The following is an 18339-nucleotide window of genomic DNA, read 5'->3' as shown; positions in this document are numbered from 1 at the left end:
AAAATTTGTAGCAATTTACAAGTCGAAGTTAAGCCGAGATTATTCCTTAATCTACTTATTGAAATTTGTAGCAATTTACAAGTTGGAGTTAAGCCGATTCCTTATCTTCACTTGTTGAAATTTGTAGCAATTTACAAGTTGAAGTTAAGTTGATTCCTTATCTTCACTTGTTGAAATTTGTAACAATTTACAAGTTGAAGTTAAGCTGAGATGGTTCCTTATCTTCACTTGTTAAAATTTGTAGCAATTTACAAGTCGAAGTGAAGCCGAGGTTATAGTTTGCACACTTATAGCAATCTACAGGTTAGTCCAACCAAGGAAGATGCTTAACACTTGCTGAAATTTACAAGATAATGTTAAGCCGACATGTGATCATCTGTTGAAATTTGCAGCAATTTGCAGGTTGAAGTAAAAGCTAAGTATATTGTTTAAACACTTGTTGAAATTTGTAACAATTTACAAGTAGATCATTGTTATAACTTGAGAAAAATTTACAGTGTATGTTAACACTTGTTGAAATTTGTAGCAATTTACAAGTAGGTTAGACCGAGATCACTGTTTAAATACTTACTTGAGAAAAAGTTTGCAAAAATTAAACATCGAGTAGTATATGTTTCATACTTGTTAAAATTTATGAAAAGTTTGCAGGTCAGTATCTGGCCGAAGTAAAAGTTTTGTAGTTATTATACCCAAGGTATGTAACCCCGAAAAGATTGCACAAGGAAGGAAGAAGTATGTAAAGCATGCAAAATATTCTAAAATATAGAAACCATGCAGAAGCAATCAAGAGAAATTGAAGATAAAAGCATTCAACAAAAACAGGAGGAACATCGGCCATGTAAAAAAGCTTATATTGTCCAGAAACAAAAAAAAAAAGTACAAAAGACAAGAAAAGAGAGACATCAAAGTTGTGGTTCCTCAGCCTCAGGAGCAACTTTGGTTTGGACCTCTGCAGATTCTTGAAGAGCTACTTCGGCCGCCTTCTCCATTGCAAGTTCTGCATCAATCTCGGCAAGAGTTTCATCAATACTCTTGTCAATTTGAGAAACGTCGGACGAAGCGTACTCTGGAGTGGTTTCCTTGGCAACCCCTTCACCTACATCATCTTGAGTTAAGTTCATGATTTGCGAACTTGAAGGAAGGGATTTGGTCCCAGCAGCATCCTTAGGTTTCCTTACCAAAATTTCAGCCTCATCCTCGTCCTCACCTCCATCTTCATCCTCAAATTCAGAAGCATCTTCAGGTTGACTTGGAGGTGGAGGTAGAGGTGGTGGGAAGGGAAAAGGGATAGCATCGGCATTGCGGAAGGGTGAATCAGCAGGAAGATCAAGTTTCTTTATCAGGGACATCCACCCAAGGGAGAAGCCCCTGTTGCATGCCTGCCTGACCTGAAGTTTGTATTCTTCAGTAACGTCAGCCATACCCTGGGCGTATGCCTTTTCATCGGCCTCCTTAATTTCGATATCCTTGGTGGCCAGGGCCTCCTGCAGTTCCTTTTCGGCTTGGGCCTTTCTGTCCTCGGCCTCTATCTTCTCGGCTTCAGCAACCTTCCTTATGGCCTCGGTGATTCAGCTTTTTCCTCGGCTATCTGTTGGGCCTTAGTTGCAGCCTCGGCCTGCTCTTCCAGCTTTTTCATTTTTAGTTGAAGACCTTTGTTGGTCTTCTGCAGGGCAGAAAACTCCTTCTTCATCTCGGTCATTCTTTCCCGATTCTTAAAAGATTGCATTGAAAACGAATGGGCATGCTGGATGGCCTGAAAGAAAATAGAAGTGTTGGAAAATATTTTAAGTATGAAACAGAAAGAAAGTCAAAAGTTCAAAGTAGGAGCATTTACTTTGAACAGAATGCTGGAGCATTAAAGCGTAGTTCTCATACTCACTGTACTCAGCATTTCGCTCCAGGTCCCCTGGAAGGAGAAGAGCGGTGCTAAGGGCGACGCCGACATTAATGTCATCGGTGCTTTCACTAGACATGATTGGCCTGTCCTCCAAAGTAATCTTTGGGGCCCAGGGGACGTCGGGTTTTTTTGACCCCGAAGCCGTTGCAGAGGACGACCTCGCTTTCTTTGACTTTGAAGATTCTGCTGGCTGTGTTTCAGCCGACCTTTTTGTGGGAATAGAAACAGTCTTCTCACTCCCAGCCAATTGTGAAATTGGCAGAGCATCTTCATTCTCAACAACAGTGGCTTTGGCCTTTGGCTGAGCCTTTTTGGTTCTTTTTGGCTTTGGTGGGGGCATGGATTGGGTTGGTTTAGCATCAGCATCAACTGGGAGGTCGGCTAGGAGATCTTGGGCAACAGGCTTCAGGCGACCCATCTCAACAGTTTTAACAAGTCTTCGCCGACGTTTTCTTTCGGATATTGGGACCAAGTATGGAGCTGAAGTTGATGGTTGATCGGCTGGATCAGAGGTTGACCCTTGGTCAGCCCGAGATGTTAATGCAGTTTGTAAAGTGGTAGCAGAGGGAGGAGATAAGCTCTTCTTCTTTCTTTTTGGGACGTCGAGCAGTGTAGACTTGTACGTCGGAATAAAATTCAGTACCAGTGGAGCCTTACGCTTTTGGATTGGCAGATTTAGGAGCCTCTTTAAGTCTTTGCTGAGAACGTAGGATTGGCGAAAGTCTTTTGGTAACTTACGAACGTCTGCAAGAAGAAACAAACATTAGGAACAAATAAAATATTGAAAGCTTGAACAGAAACAACTAAGTATTGACACTGGGCTCTTACCCTTGCCCTCTTTAACTGATCGGGGAAGAGGGTAGAGATGGGCGTCCTCGTCTGCGCCAAACTCCCAATTTCCCGAAGCAATAACATAGTCATCTCCAGTCCCCTTGTTGGAGTCTGGGAGGTCGGCTACGATTTTGAATTCAGTGGACCTCGGCTTAAGATAATAGACGAAGCCTTTTTCCTTCAGGTTAAGGGGGCACATAGTATAACAGTACTGGATGTCGGCAAGGGTGATCCTTGCATTCTCCTGCCTAGCTAAAACTATGATGCCATTGATCACTCGATAAGAGTTTATGGCAAGTTGCATAGGGTTCAACTTGTAAAAGTGAAGAATTTCGCGAAAGAGAATGTTAAGTGGGAGCCGAAGTCCGCACTCAGTAAAAGCTACTATGGGAAAGGGCATTGATTCATCTGTGGGCATGATGGAGTCGTTATCTTCAGCCAGCCTCAGATGGACATCAGCAGGAATAGAGAACTCTTGCCTAAAATACTCAAGTTTGGTCGGGGTATCTACCCTATGTCTCCACATACCCATAACGTCCGCCTAAAGACAGAAGGCTAGGTTTCAGAAAGAAGGTGCTCTTAAGGGGTTATCGGGACCTCGGCGAAACCCTAGGTATATACTGGTAAGGATTGTTTCAGTTTTCCCTAAAAATTGAAGGTTCTATAGACAAAACCCAAACCTAAATCTATGAAGGCAAAGATTGAAAGCAAAAATTAAAGGCAGAAATCTGGAAAACAAGAAACAAAGAACGACGTTTCAAAATCAAAGAACAGAGGTATGGTTCTCAGAAGCGAAAGAAATACAGAAGTAAAAGGTCAAGAACAGTGGCAAGAAAAGTGTTGAAACAGTGCAAGTGTTCAAAATATGAGCGAAATCATGGAATAGACGCATCCAGATGAATAGTTCAGCAAATCAAAGGTTTGAACAGAGCAATAATGACAGTAAGTAAACGAAAGCACATAGAAGAAATTGGGAGTGAGAGGAACAGAGGCTTACCAGAACAAATGAAGCCGGAATGAAAGTCGCCGAGATAAGGCAACGGTTACAGACACGACGGAACGGCAAAACCCTTGCAGAGCTTGAAGCTAGAATAATGGCGAATTTGAGAAAGTTTAAGAGAGAGAGAGAAAGCCAGAAAATCGAGTGCAAACGTAAAGAAGTGAGGGAAAAAAAAGTTTTATCAAAAAACTTGAAGCGGCGGCAAAACACGGCATTTATTGCGCCTGGAGGAACGCATGCGTCAGACGGCGCAGACAGATGAAAGACGGCTTATAAGCGCGTCACAGACACGGGCCAATGAAGATAGAACACATAAGGGAAACGGTTGAGAAGAGGTGCATGACAGCTCATGCGCGTGGGGGAGTTCATTTGAGTTCTTGTTCTCTGATGAAGGCATGTCGGCCTAAAATGAATGATCTCGGCTGAAAAGCTCCTACGCCGACGCACTAGAAAGAGGAACGATATAGGTTCCATCACCTCAGAATGCCGAGGTAATAGAACCTAAGAGGCAGTTGTGGGGATATATTTTCTGAGTACCAACACGTGGCATGGCGACGTCGACGTGTCATCCGAGGTGCCACGTGTCCTGGTTGTGACGCCGAGGTTATCTCGGCGAGGCCGAGGTTATCTCCGAAGATATCAGAATCCGAGATAAATAGATAAAAGATAAGGGACAGGAGTCCTAGAGTAAAGAGAAGACTTTGCTAAGATAAGGATAAAGCTCTTAGGGAGTTTATCTTTATCTCTTGAGGAATCCAAAGCAAGTACTAAATTGGAATCCATAGAAGTCAGGCTTCTAGTAGGACTGGGATTGAGTTGGCTATAAAAGAGAGGCACCCCCAAGGGTCTAAGGTATGTCTTTTTATGCTGAAGCTAATGAGTTTAGCACTTTATTATCTTTGAGAGATATACTGACTTGATCGTCGGAGTACCCCCGGGTGGAAGAGCCACCGCCGGAGCCTTTTTCTTTCTGTTACAGGTTTGCTAAAGCCATCTATTCTACCGGTGCTCTCCAGCTGATTACTAGGCGGGCAGTGTGGTCAGATTTTCACCCACACATTACCCATACAAACTTTTGATGTGAGACAAGTTAAAATAGTGACCCATATGATTGGGTGCATAAGTTAACTCTGATATCATTTTGTAATACCCACCATTTACTTGTCCAAATAATTTGTGAATCTACCAACATGATCGAACAATTTAAATCTAAATTTACTAATTAACAAGTTAATAGAACCTTATATTAACTTGTTAATAAATAACTTGAATTTAATAGAACCTTATATAGCCAGAATAATTTTATGTACCCACACCCATCTATTCTGAATTTATCCCAAATGAAATTGTGTGATTGTGATTGAATTTGTGTACTGTGATTTCTATGTAAACTACAAAATAATAATTCTGAATAAATTCAGATAATAAGAATGAATTTATAATATTACTTGTATATCCAAGATCACTCATGCAAAAATCTGACAAGTGACTATTGCCTCGACAAACCTTCACCAGCAATCCACATGTTTGCAGCAACCACCACCTGTCACCAATTCATTCTCCATCATCATTGGTAAGTCCTTTCCTCTGCTTCTCTTTGCCTCTCTATATCACCTATTCATATGTACACACAGACTCATTTCTGATGTACCAAAAAAAATATAAATATATATATATATACATAGGCATTATTTTTAAATTTTGTCTTTGTTTTCTCAAACTAAAATTTCTGTCCAAATCCTGCTATTGACTTTCTACCTTGAATTTTATATTTGAATTTTTTTTAATTGAAGTGGTTGATTATTTGTTAATTGACGTGGCAGAGGGGTTGGGGGAGCGGGATGAGGAATGATGGTTGTAATAGAGGAGTGGGAATGGCGGGGTTGGGGAAGAGGCCGTTGGTGGGTGGTGGCAGCAGAGGGGTGGAGTTGGAGGGGTTGGGAGAGGAAGAGAAGGGTATTGGTGGTGGCAGTTGAGGGGTTTGGGGAGAGGATGCTGGTGGACACAACAACTCATCTAGTTGTCAAGCCATTCTCAACTTCTAGATTTGTTTCAAATTGATAACACATTGGCGGCGCCAATAGATCCATCCAAACACACAACCAAAGACAATACAAAAAAATAGCCACACATTGAAATCAGCAAAGCAGATAAGTCAAACACTTATAGATTCATAGCATTTCAGTTGATGAAGTCAAAAATGTAGAAATCCAACAAGGTTAACTGCCAAACAAAAATTAAGAAAAAATTATCATAGGTTTCCTTTGATAATATGGAAAGTGAGAAAAACCTGTCTACTGAGTATTAGTGGCCCTAGTGTAGATCGGCTGGCTCGCATGAGTAGACACCATCCTAATGGAACCTCTTGCCATCAAATCCTTGATTGCCTTGCGTGCTAGGGATCCATTAATCTGAAAGTGGGGCAAAGAAAAATTATCAATAAAAACTCACTATTGACTCAGACATATAAATCCAGTGTGCACACAATCTTTGCATCTAACGGTGCACGCCAATTATAATGGTCTAGAAGCACTAGAATTTACAACTACAGATAAAGAAGGAAGAATTCAAGCATACCCTCAATCTGTCAGACAGGATCGATGGAGTGACAAGCTTGTGCTTTGAAGCTTCTGAAAGAAGCTTATCATATGTTGCCTTGCGAAAAGGACCATGTTGTTTACCTTCTCCTTTTGCTTGCCTTTACTCCATTTCTGTACAAAAATCAGTTAAATCAGAATTAGAATACTAAGAGATTGCTAAGCTATTGAACTCGGTAAACCCATAAAGACAACCAGCATTTAAATGATTTTTGAAGCGCATAATAATTGTTATATAAAAGGCATAGTATCATAGTAATTATGAGAATTTCACTACTTGGTGCAGAGTAAATGTAAAATGCAAATAAAGCCATATAGCACTTGAGCAAAAACAATAATCACAACCAACAAACATATGTAAAAGATAATTGATTATGAATATTAGATAAATGATCACAAATTCACAATATATAGCATGCATAAACTAATTCAGACAGCTAATTTCTCATAAAAAGATAATTGATTATGAATAATAAAAAAAACATAAACAAACCCTAATCAATATGTAAACTGAACACAGCCATCATAAAGAGGGTCTGAATCAACGAGTTTGACAACCATAAACACCCAATTCAATGCCATTAAGCCCTAAATAATACAAAAAGTGTACTTCAATTAGTAGTCATTTCATACTCCCAATAGGTACATCAAGCAAACCCTCACCATTGATTCATCACATCACATCACAAACTAGGTTCCAAGTTTCTCAGATTTGCTAAGAATAACACCAGAAAACCCAAAAGAAAAAACCTTGACACTGTGTTTGGATCGAGTGATTTGGAGAGAAAAGAAAAGAAATAGAGAGAAATGTATTTCTCTTCCTTGTTTGGTTATCTTAAGTGGAGAGAAATGGGAAGAAATAGAGAGAAATGGAGAGAAACTCATTTCTCTCATAACCCTTATTTTCAATCTTCCCAAAAGTGGAGAGATTGGGAGAGAAAAGAAATCCACAAATGTTTATATTTTTATAATACCAATTTTACCCCTATAAAAATAAAAGAAATAAAATGATTGAAAATATAAAAAGGTTATTTTGGTAATATAACATAAAATAATTTCTTTTCTTTTCTCTTAATGAAATCTAACCAAACAAGAAGGAGAGAAATCACAATCATTTCTTTTCTTTTATTTCTTACTTATCCAAACAAAAAGGAGAGAAATTACAATCATTTCTTTTCTTTTCTTTTCTCTTATTACTTAAGTAATCATTTCTTTTCTTTTCTCTCCTAAGTTACCAAACATAGCGTAAATAAATCAGAAATCAATGATTCCAAAGAAGCAAATTTCTTACAACAACTGATTCTATTTCAGCAATGTATTATTAAACGCAATCTGACACATAATGAAAAACCCAACAACATTCACAAGTAAAACCTCAACAATCAGCAATGAAGCAACAAATCAAGCTCTCAAATTTAACACAAATGGAACTTCATAAACCCTAACCCCAACAAACCCATGATTCTTACCTTCTTTTTCCGCTTTACTCCGCCGGATTTCGCCGGCTTCGACGACGGCGGAGCCTTTTCCTTCTTCGGGCCCTAATAACAACACATAAACAAAGTGCTTTGCTTTCTCAAATTAAAAACACAAAAATAGAGAACACAAGACGAACATTAAAGAGTTATGATTTGTTTGTTATACCATGACGATTTTTCTAGGGTTTTTGGCGGAGATTTTTTTGGGTGAAGCTGCTGCTGCTGGGATTTAGAGCGCCGTGAAGGGTTCAGATAGGGCAACAAACAGAGTATATATCTGTATGTGTAAATGCGTATACTATACCTGATTGATATTGATAAGAAAAAAAATTAGGGTTTTGTGAAATATGATTATTTTACGCAAAAACTCTAAAACTCAAATATCATTTTGACCTTTTAAATTAGAAATTTTTATTGATAAGTTTAATTTAGAAGTGTTTTAACCCAAGAAGTTTATGAAGAAATTTTTTAACCCATTTAGTTCATGTATAGTTTTATTCCATAAAGTCAATTTTCTTGATTTACACTATTTTCTTGGACACTTATGCCCTTCTATTCAATTTTGATACCTTTATAAATATTTTTTGAACGATTAGCAATTTAATGATGTGAATATTCATATTTTAAAATTCACATTGGTAGGAATGTAAAATTGGCCCGTGGGCGGCCCGAAACCCATCCGCGAGCCGGGGCAGGCCTGGCCCGTTGACAATGTGAATATTCACATTGACATATTAACATTCACATTAATAGGAGTGTAAAATTGGCCCGCGTCCCGTGGCGGCGCGAAACCCGCTCGCGGCCCATGGGTGGCCCGGGCGGGCCCGATCCGGCCCATTGACAATGTGAATATTCACATTGACATGTTAACATTCACATTGATAAGAGTATAAAATTGGCCTGCGGCCCATGGGCGGCCAAAAGCCCGCCTGCGGCCCGGGGAGGGTCCGGCCCGGCCCGTTGACAATGTGAATATTCACATTGACATGTTAACATTCATATTGATAGGAGTGTAAAATTAGCTCGCGCCTCGTGGCTGCCCGAAACCCGCCCACGGCCCGTAGGCGGCCCGGGGCGAGCCCGGCCCGGCCTGTTGACAATGTGAATATTCACATTGACATGTTAACATTCACATTGATAAGAGTATAAAATTGGCCAGCAGTCCAGGGCGAGCCCGACCCGGCCCGGCCCGTTGACAATGTGAATATTCACATTGGCATGTTAACATTCACATTAATGGGAGTGTAAAATTAGCCCCCGTCCCATGGCGGCGCGAAAACCGCCCGCGGCCCATGGGCGGCCCGGGGCGGGCCCAGTTCGGCCTGTTGACAATGTGAATATTCACATTGACATGTTAACATTCACATTGATAAGAGTATAAAATTGGCCTGCAGCCCGTGGGCGACCAAAAGCCCGCCCGAGGCTCGGGGTAGGCCCGGCCCGTTGACAATGTGAATATTCACATTGACATGTTAACATTCACATTGATAAGAGTGTAAAATTGGCCCGCAGCCCGTGGGCGGCCCGAAGCCCGACTGAAGCCCGAGGCGGGCTTGGCCCGACCCGTGACAATGTGAATATTCACATTGACATGTTAACATTCACATTGATAGGAGTGTAAAATTAGCCCGCGCCCTGTGGCTGCCCGAAACCCGCCCACGGCCCGTGGGCGCCCCAGGGCGGGCCCAGCCTATTGACAATGTGAATACTCACATTGACATGTTAATATTTACATTGATAAGAGTGTAAAATTGGGTCGTGACCCGTCGGCAGCCTGAAGCCCGACCACGGACCGGGGCGGGCCCGGCCCGTTGGCAATGTGAATATTCACATTGACATGTTAACATTCACATTGATAGGAGTGTAAAATTGGCCCGCAGCCCGTGGGCGGCCCGAAGTTAGATTGCAGCCTGAGGCGGGCTTGGCTCGACCCGTGACAATGTGAATATTCACATTGACATGTTAACATTAACATTGATAGGAGTGTAAAATTGGTCCGCTGCCCGCAGCTCGCCGGCGGCCCGGGGTAGGCCCGGTCCCAAACCCAGGCCGCCCCGAGCCGTCCATGGGACGCGATTCAATTTTACACTCTTATCAATGTGAATGTTAGCATGTCAATGTGAATATTCACATTGTCAACAGGCCGGGCCGGACCCGTCTCGAGCCGCCCACCGGCCGTGGACGGGTTTTGGGCAGCCATGGGGCACGGGTTAATGTTATACTTTTATCAACATGAATGTTAACATGTCAATGTGAATATTCACGTTGTCAACGGGCAGGGCCCGCCCCGGCCCGGAGCCGGGCTTCGGGCTGCCCACGGATCACGGGCCAATTTTATACTGTTATTAATGTTAATGTTAATATGTCAATGTGAATATTCACATTGTCAACGGGCCGGGCCGGGCCCGCGCCACGGGCCACGGGCCAATTTTACACTCCTATCAATGTGAATGTTAATATGTTAATGTGAATATTCACATTGTCAACGGGCCGGGCCGGGCTCGCCCCGGGCCGCCCACGGGCTTCGGGCTGCCCATGGGACGCGAGTCAATTTTACACTCTTATTAATGTGAATATTAACATGTCAATGTGAATATTCACATTGTCAACAGGCCGGGTCGGGCACGCCCGGGGCCGCCCACGCGACATGGGCTGGTTTCGGGCAGTCACGGGGCGCGGGCTAATTTTATACTCTTATCAATGTGAATGTTAACATGTCAATGTGAATATTCACATTATCAACGGGTCGGGTCGGCCCCGCCCACGAGCCAATGGCGGGTTTCGGGCCGGCCACAAGCCGCGGGCTAATTTTACACTCCTATCAATGTGAATATTAACATGTCAATGTGAATATTCACATTGTCAACGGGCCGGGCCCGAGGCTGAGCCCAGGCTTCGGGCTGCCCACGGGTCACGGGCTAATTTTACACTCTTATCAATGTTAATATTAATATGTCAATGTGAATATTCACATTATAAACGGGCCGGCCCGGGCGCGCCCCGGGCCGCCCAGCTGGCCACGGGCCACCCACGGGCCACGGGCCAATTTTACACTCCTATCAATATGAATGTTAACTTGTCAATGTGAATATTCACATTATCAACGAGCCGGGTCGGGCCTATTTTTTTGGCCTGTGGGCCGGCCCAGCCCGACTCGAATTTTTTCGGGCACCCACGAGGATCGACATGGGCCGTGCCCCTACACATTGACGATATGAACATTCACATTGACGGTGTGAACATTCACATTAGGGGTATTTTGGTAATTATGTTACCCATATGACTTATTGAAATATAAGAAAATAATGTGAACTAAATGGAACATAAGTAGATGAAAAGGGTATTTTGGTCTTCTTATCTCAAATTGGACCTAATGGAATAGTCAAAAAGAATATGGGTTTGATGGAATAAAGCTCTTAGAAAATGGATTTATCAAAAAAGCTCCCTTTAAATTATACTCTTAAATTATTAAAATTTATTATTTTATCCCTTAAATTATTGAAAAGTATCACATTGTCCTCTAACGAAATAGGACAAAGTGAAACACGCCAATAATTTAAGAGATTTATTTATATGTTTTTATAGCTTAGGAAGCAAAGTAATACTTCTCAATAGGTTATGGATTCTATTTGCACGGATTTAAGTCATGTGTTGTTTGGCTCCATAAGTGGTTGGATTGGACTATCAATTCTGTAGGTCCTACATAGCCCATGTTTGGTTGACAAAAATTAAAGGGGATTAGTAGTGCCATGAGACTATAAATGCCCTCATATAAGGGGGATTAGCTTAGTTGGATTTTTGGTAAGATTAGGAAAATAGTGAAGGGATTGAGTATATTTTATATATATTTTTTTTTACCAGGTGCAACTGTTTGTTTTAATAGTTGTTCTAATTTTTTTAATATAGAAATAATTTATTTATTTATTTTATATAAAATAATTTAACAATCTCATCACTAATCATCTCTCATACTATTATCAAAACAAACACACTTTTACTTAATCTCCTCACTAACAATCTCAATATTAACAATTTCTTCACTAACAATCATTTCCCTAACAATCTCATCCAACCTAATCTGCCAAACAAACGTAGTTTAGGAGTCAAAGTGATACTTTTTAATAGTTTAAAAAAAAATTGTGTAAATAATCCTATGAAATGTGGTACGAAATTATTTTGGAAAAATTATTTGTAAGTCCTATTATGAAAATTTGTTTAGTGTGAAATCTTGTGAAACTTTTTTATAGAGTCTAAAGTCCTATTTAAATAGGAATGTATTCCGTGAGATCCTATATAGTGTAAATCAATTGTAGTAGTGAATTATTATATCCGTATTTTGTTCCATTATTGTACGTTATATTCTCTCTCATATATGACATTTGGTTTGGCATGATACATAAGAATGGTCATTTTTTCCCACCCCGCACCCGCACCCGCATCCACACCCACACCCACATCCCCCACCTCATTCTGCACGGATTTTTTCCACCCCGATTAAGAAATGGGGTGGGGATGAATTTTGCTTCCCCCGAATCCCGTCCCGATTGTATTTACTATTAAATATATTTATATGTATCTAATATATATAATTTATTTATTCTTCATTATAATAAATTTAAAACAGTAAAATATTATACTTAAAATTAATTTTTATTCATTTATTTTCTATCTTGTATAATATAATTTTCATTAAGTATAAATTATTATTCATAATATACTATATTATCAATCACTTTTATTAATATTTTTATTTTTTAACTTAAAAAAATAACTCGGCTCCTTTCTCGCACCCATCTCGCTTCTATCACCCTCCCGATTTACCCCACCCCCGATATGATACAGGGTGGGGGTAGATTTCTATTTATCCGCCTCAAACATGACCTGTGAGTATCCCTACATGTTACTAGGGGTGCAACTCGGGCGTGTTCCGGCGGGTTGGAATGTTGTCAAAGCCCAGCTCAAGTTGTGCTGAGACCTGCCCAAGCCCGCCCAAACCCGAATTGTAGCCCGAGATTTTTTTGCCAAGCACGACCCGAGTTAAACCCGAGTTGCTTGAGTTGCCTGAATTGTAAATGAATTTCAAATTTTTTTTTTTGCAGCTACATTATTAAATTATTAAAATATGACTCTATTTACCATTTTTTTAATAGAAAATCATTAATATCATCAAAATAAAAAATTTATATAATGTAAGAGAGATGCTACTATAGTAGTCCTTACAATTTATGAGTGAAAATAAAAAGAAAAAAAGGTAAGATTTTATGTTATTTATATATATAATATATATTAAATATGATTTAATAATATAAATTACTTTAATATCATGTAATGGCTAATAATTCATATGTATATTTAATATTTTTATATATCAATATATGTATAATTCGGACTTCGGGTTGCTCGGGTTGTGTGACGTCTTTGCCCAAGCCCGTCCAAATTTAATTCAGCTTCTGAATTTTTGCCCAAGCCTGTACCGAATTTGAAAATATTTTGTCTAAACCCTAAAAAAATTCGGGCTGGGCTCGGGTTGCTCAGGTTGAGCCCACCCAAGTTGCACCCCTACATGTTACATTTAGAAGGTTACAGCTGTTAATTGAAAATTTAAAATGCAAACAACAGTGGAATATGAGAATGTCATGTTGGGTTTGAGATATTATATGTTACATTTAAGAGATTACATTATTCATAATTCAACAGTGAAGTATTGGAATTACACGTTGGGCATTACCCAAAATTTAATTCATATAATACTTAATTATCTTTTATTAAAAATTCATTAGTTATATGATAAAAATAAAAAAATTACGTTGTCATCTTTTTTATATTTAAATATATATTTTATTTTATTTTAATTTTTTTGTGTTTTCATAATATTTTTATTAATTTAATTTTAATCTTAATAAAATAAGATTGGTATAATTATGTCAAAATTATTATAATGTCATGAAACTACTACTATATTGTTTGATTATTTGTTACATGGACTTTGTTAACGTGTATATGAGAAAAAATAATGAGTTCCCCTTATATTTGTTGATATGAACACTATTGTTTTGTATTTAACAATAAAATAAACAAATAAAAGATTCATTTATATAATTTTACTCTAAAACTTTTAGGCTCAGTTTAGTTTAATTTTTGAAGCATGATTTGAGTTTTGAATTATATTTTAAGTTTTGAGTTTTTGATAAAAGAAAATTTATTTGATTATGAGTTTTGAAAAGAGTTTTGAATTGTATTTTGAATTTTTTTGATTTTTTCTAAATATTTAAAAAATTTCTTAAAATTTCTTTTTTAGGATAAATATTTTTTATTGTAAATATTTTTTTTAATGTGCGATGTATTTACTATATTTGTGCACTGTATTTTTTAAAAAAATTTAAAAAATTTAAAAATTAAGATTTTTTATTTTGTAATATTTAAAATTTTATTTTCATTTTAAATGTTTTTTATTTTAAATATAAATATTTTATTTATTTATTTTAAATATTTTAATTTATTTGAATATTTTTTTATTTCTTTTTTAAATATTTAATTTTTTAAAAATTTTAAAAAATTTTGGATCGCCCATATACATTTAAATCATAACAATTATTTGGCCAATACTTAAAAAAATAACAAAATATTTTTTTTGACAAAAATAAAATATATTTTTTCCCAAAATAAAAATAAAAATAATTGATTTTTTAAAAATAAATAAATTAATTAAAGAGCAATATAAAAAAAAATTGATTTTTTTTCTTAAAAAACAAATTGAGTTTTGAAAAGAATTTAGTTATAAGTTTTGAAAAAAGTTTTTGAATTGAATTTTGAAAAATTTGCTTAGTTATAAATTTTTAAAAGAATTTTGAATTTTTTTGATATAAATCATGATTCTAATATATAACCCTTGTATGTGTATATATCTTTCCTTTCTATAACACGAATTGTCTTAGAGTATCTCTAATAAATTCTCCAAAAACTCATTGAAGTAAAATATATGACAGTTAATGATATTTTGTATTTTATTTTTTGTTTCCAATGCACGTTCCTTCTTGTTAATTACTTTTGTTGTTAAAATAGTTGCTAACTATGACTACTGAAAGAGGAAAAGTGGCGATTTCTATAGTTTTTTTTTTTTTTTTGTAAATTGCCAAATTTTTTTTTTTTTTGCTCTTTAATTAAACCACACTCATACATAAAAACTTTAAGCACATTACACCGTTGGAACACCTATTTACTTCTTAAATTAACAAATATTTTTATTTATTTCTAGATAGGGGAACAAAGGATCTATTAGGCAAAACATCTAGAAGAACAATATATTGAATAAAAGTTAAAACAGCTGACACAAAATTATGTACTTTAACACGCAAATTTAATTCACTACGATTGCCTTTATAAATCTATAAAGTACTTAGATATTGCCGTCCCTGTGACTATAATGTAGAGTGAAAATAAAAATTAAATCAAGTCTTAAGTCTCATCAAATGATATAGAGCGGAGATAATTTTTTAAACTTTATTTTATTTGCAATTTTTTCCTTGGGTGCAAAAGTCCAATAACAACTACTATAGAGCGGAGATAATTTTTTAAATTTTATTTTATTTGCAATTTTTTCCTTGGGTGCAAAAGTCCAATAACAACTACTAGTAATGATATTGAGGGAAGAATTACAGCATTAACTAAATAGAAATATCACAGTAACTGTCACGTGACATAAGAAATATATTATTATATTGATATTTGAGTTTGTTTCAAGTGTATAAGTTATACATAATAAAATATTTTTATATCACCTGTCACTATATTATTTTCTACCTAATTTTAGACATAAGGCTTAATTTGGCATGTCCAAAAAAAGACAAAAAATCAAAAAGTTACTTAAAAAGTTGAAAAGATATAACTATTCACAAAAAAAAAAAAAATTAAAAAATTAATTTTACATACAAAATTATAAGACAGATCTGACAGGTTCAAATCAGTGCCTGCATTTTTTAAGAAAAATAGGACAGTTGTGGTGCAATTTTAACACATTGTTGTTCGGCCCGTGGGCACCCATCACGGGTCCTGTTTTGATAATCTGAATCGTCAATGTGTAGAACTCGTCGAGTACTATATGTCTGTAAAAAATCACATTGATCGGATATTGCTAACTACATGATCAAATTAGTTTTGTACAAAAAAAATAGATGGTGTTATAGTTAACGGTTAAAAAAAAACTAATCTGATTAGATAGCTATCAATATCCGATCGACGTGATTTTTAACAGGCTTATAGTACTCGACGAGTTTTACACATTGAACAGTTCAGATTATCAAAACAGGACCCGTGATGGCCCCAATGGGCCAAATAGCACCGTCCCGTGCAATATCCGAAAAGTAGCCAATCATTTCTTAGCATCAATTTAGCTGCGCAGGTAGTACGGCTGTACACCTTACACTCCTAATCTTTTCCTACACACTAATTTATACAATTTTTTAATATACATTTTTTCATAAAAATTCAAAAAGTTAACTAAAACAACTATCTTTTTTTTCCTCAACTTTTTAATTCAAAAAGTTAAAAAACACACTTATTTAAGACACCCCAAAAAATCTCAAAGGTAGCAAGCAAATTTTGTTGGAGCATTAATTATTAACCCACAGTAGTGTCAACCTTCAACCCAATGCCCAAATCTTGAAGTAATAATAAACTCAAATGTAAAATATATTTATGTGATGCTTCTCAAAAACCAACTGATTTCTCCACTTGTCTTGTCTATTCATTATCAATCCCTTTTAAACATTATTGTACACTAGTTGAGGTAATAATAACAACTTGTATCTCTACAGGATGACCATATATCGTTATCTACATCTAAAAGTAATTATAAAAATAAGACGTAAAAAATTTATAGCAAAATAGTTTAGTTATTGAATTTTTTTTTAAATAATATGACATAATTGATTAATATTATGAATGTTGAATAACAATGGAAATAATCAGTTGTGCTATATAACTCGAATCTTTCCTTTTTTTTTTTTTTTTTTTTTTCAGAAGAAGAAAATCAAAAAAGAATAAGGAAGAAAAAGAGGAAGAGAGAGAGAGAGAGACCAAGACCCAACCATTCATCTTCATCATCAACCATCAGATCCAGAAAAAAATCAAACCCACAAAAATCAAACAAAATCAAAATCAAACACAAAAACCAAAATCAAAATCAAACACAAAAAGCAAACCCACAAATCACCACCATCATCATCATCAAAAAAAAAACAAGATTAAAGAACTCAGTTTCTCTAGACCGCGCTGCACGGCATACCTGTTGGAAAATGATTTTATATAGGCATAATTTTGAGCCCATTTTGGGTGGGCCCCAAACATCTTTTGGAGTAGATCCGAAGAGGTGACGTGTTCCTTGCCGCGTGGCAAGTCACACGGTGAAGACGGAACGTCAAAACCATTTTTGAGTGAATGGGAAGTTGATGTCGTTTTCGGGTTTAACATTAATTTCTTTGATAAAATTCATTTGAATTTTTTCAATAAAAATTATTGTGGGAATTTAATTTAATTCTAAATTCAAATTTTGGATTCCTAAGTGGTTTCCTAAGATTTGTAATTTTGGGAGTTTAATTTAATTCTGAATTCAAATTTTTAATTCCTAATTGGTTTCGGAAAAATTTGATTAAACTATTTAAATAGTTTAATAAAGTTATTTCATTCAAGTGAAAGGTTTTATTGAATTAACTATTCTAATAGTTTAATTATAAAGTTTCAAACAGTTTGCCCAACTGTTGCACCTATACGGATCACTATTCAAATTATATGAAAGTGTGTTCAACGGCTCTTTGAATTCAAATTCAAAGGTTGACCAAGGTGTGCACCTTTTCACTTTGAAATTAAACCTTTTCGGGGTGAGTTCCTTGTGCCTATATATACTAATTTTCTAGCAGTGGGTTGGCATCCGAGATAGAAAAAAAAAAATCAGAAACTCTTTCATTTTGTTGTCCAAATTTATCTATTTGCATTATTTCTTCATATTAGTTTTAGAAATAATTTCAGAGAGTATTAGAACACAGGTTTGGTTCGCCGTACAAATTTATTTGGTGTGCTACAACAATTTTGTGAAGATCATTGTATCCTGGGAGATAGACGCCACTCAACCGTAAGCACCGTAGCGGGGCGAATCTGTCTTAAGGACAGAGTGTCACACACTCGACTTGGTCTTAAATTATTTATTCGGTTTAATAAATAAATTCGGTACGTTATTTATTTATTTGTTTGGATTTATTTCTATTTATTTTATTTACACAGAAGATTGTTCCAACAATCTTAAGACATACTCGAATTATTCTGTTTACAGAATTTTTCGTTTGTTTTCCTTTTTCTTTCTTCGTAAATAATTTCGGAAGAAAATTATTTTCTGTGAATTTACAAAATAATATTCTGGTTGGAAAAACAAATAGTGATTATATGCTATTTGACAGATAGTAGTAATATACTGTCTCTTTTCTTTGACAACAACTAGTAGTACGATACTGGTGTCATTAACAATTCAGAATATATTTTTGTGGA

The 18339-nt window shown here is 36.5% G+C and overlaps 3 protein-coding genes across 7 annotated transcripts in view; all 3 read right to left on the bottom strand.

Moving 5' to 3' along the window:
• LOC145805896 (uncharacterized) overlaps positions 1–6139 on the bottom strand; it is a 41177-nt gene extending 35038 nt beyond the window's left edge. For 2 of the 4 annotated variants that reach the window (XM_082901277.1, XM_082901279.1), the window contains exon 1: positions 5235–5348. The gene's annotated coding sequence lies outside the window, so the exon portion shown is untranslated. Of the gene's footprint in view, positions 1–5176; positions 5349–6018 lie in introns of those variants that run through there. The other 2 variants (XM_082901276.1, XM_082901278.1) reach the window with 2 other exon arrangements.
• Positions 764–3406, bottom strand: LOC114304142 (uncharacterized). Of its 2 annotated transcripts, XM_028249303.2 has the most exons (3): positions 2726–3406; positions 1835–2641; positions 764–1753 (listed from the first exon to the last, which is right to left on the bottom strand). In XM_028249303.2, the coding sequence occupies exons 1-3, from the start codon at positions 3258–3260 to the stop codon at positions 1713–1715; spliced, it is 1383 nt and encodes a 460-aa protein (XP_028105104.2). In that variant the 5' UTR covers positions 3261–3406; the 3' UTR covers positions 764–1712. The 2 variants fall into 2 exon arrangements, with proteins under 2 accessions (XP_028105104.2, XP_082757401.1); XM_082901275.1 differs by having other exon boundaries at positions 1669–2641.
• LOC114308431 (uncharacterized) overlaps positions 5910–18339 on the bottom strand; it is a 34071-nt gene continuing 21641 nt past the window's right edge. Inside the window, exons 4-8 of the mRNA XM_082900238.1 lie at positions 11819–11876; positions 7795–7866; positions 6410–6439; positions 6077–6139; positions 5910–5951 (exon numbers count right to left, since the gene is read on the bottom strand). Of these exons, the coding sequence (XP_082756364.1) occupies positions 5910–5951; positions 6077–6139; positions 6410–6439; positions 7795–7866; positions 11819–11876 (265 nt within the window). The remainder of the gene's footprint in view (positions 5952–6076; positions 6140–6409; positions 6440–7794; positions 7867–11818; positions 11877–18339) is intronic.

Source organism: Camellia sinensis, chromosome 13 (genome assembly GCF_055761805.1).
Source record: "Camellia sinensis isolate YWXY chromosome 13, ASM5576180v1, whole genome shotgun sequence".
Lineage (NCBI taxonomy): Eukaryota > Viridiplantae > Streptophyta > Magnoliopsida > Ericales > Theaceae > Camellia > Camellia sinensis.
The sequence above is the reverse complement of the archived record's forward strand: the minus strand, read 5'-3'. Positions and strand labels throughout refer to the sequence as shown.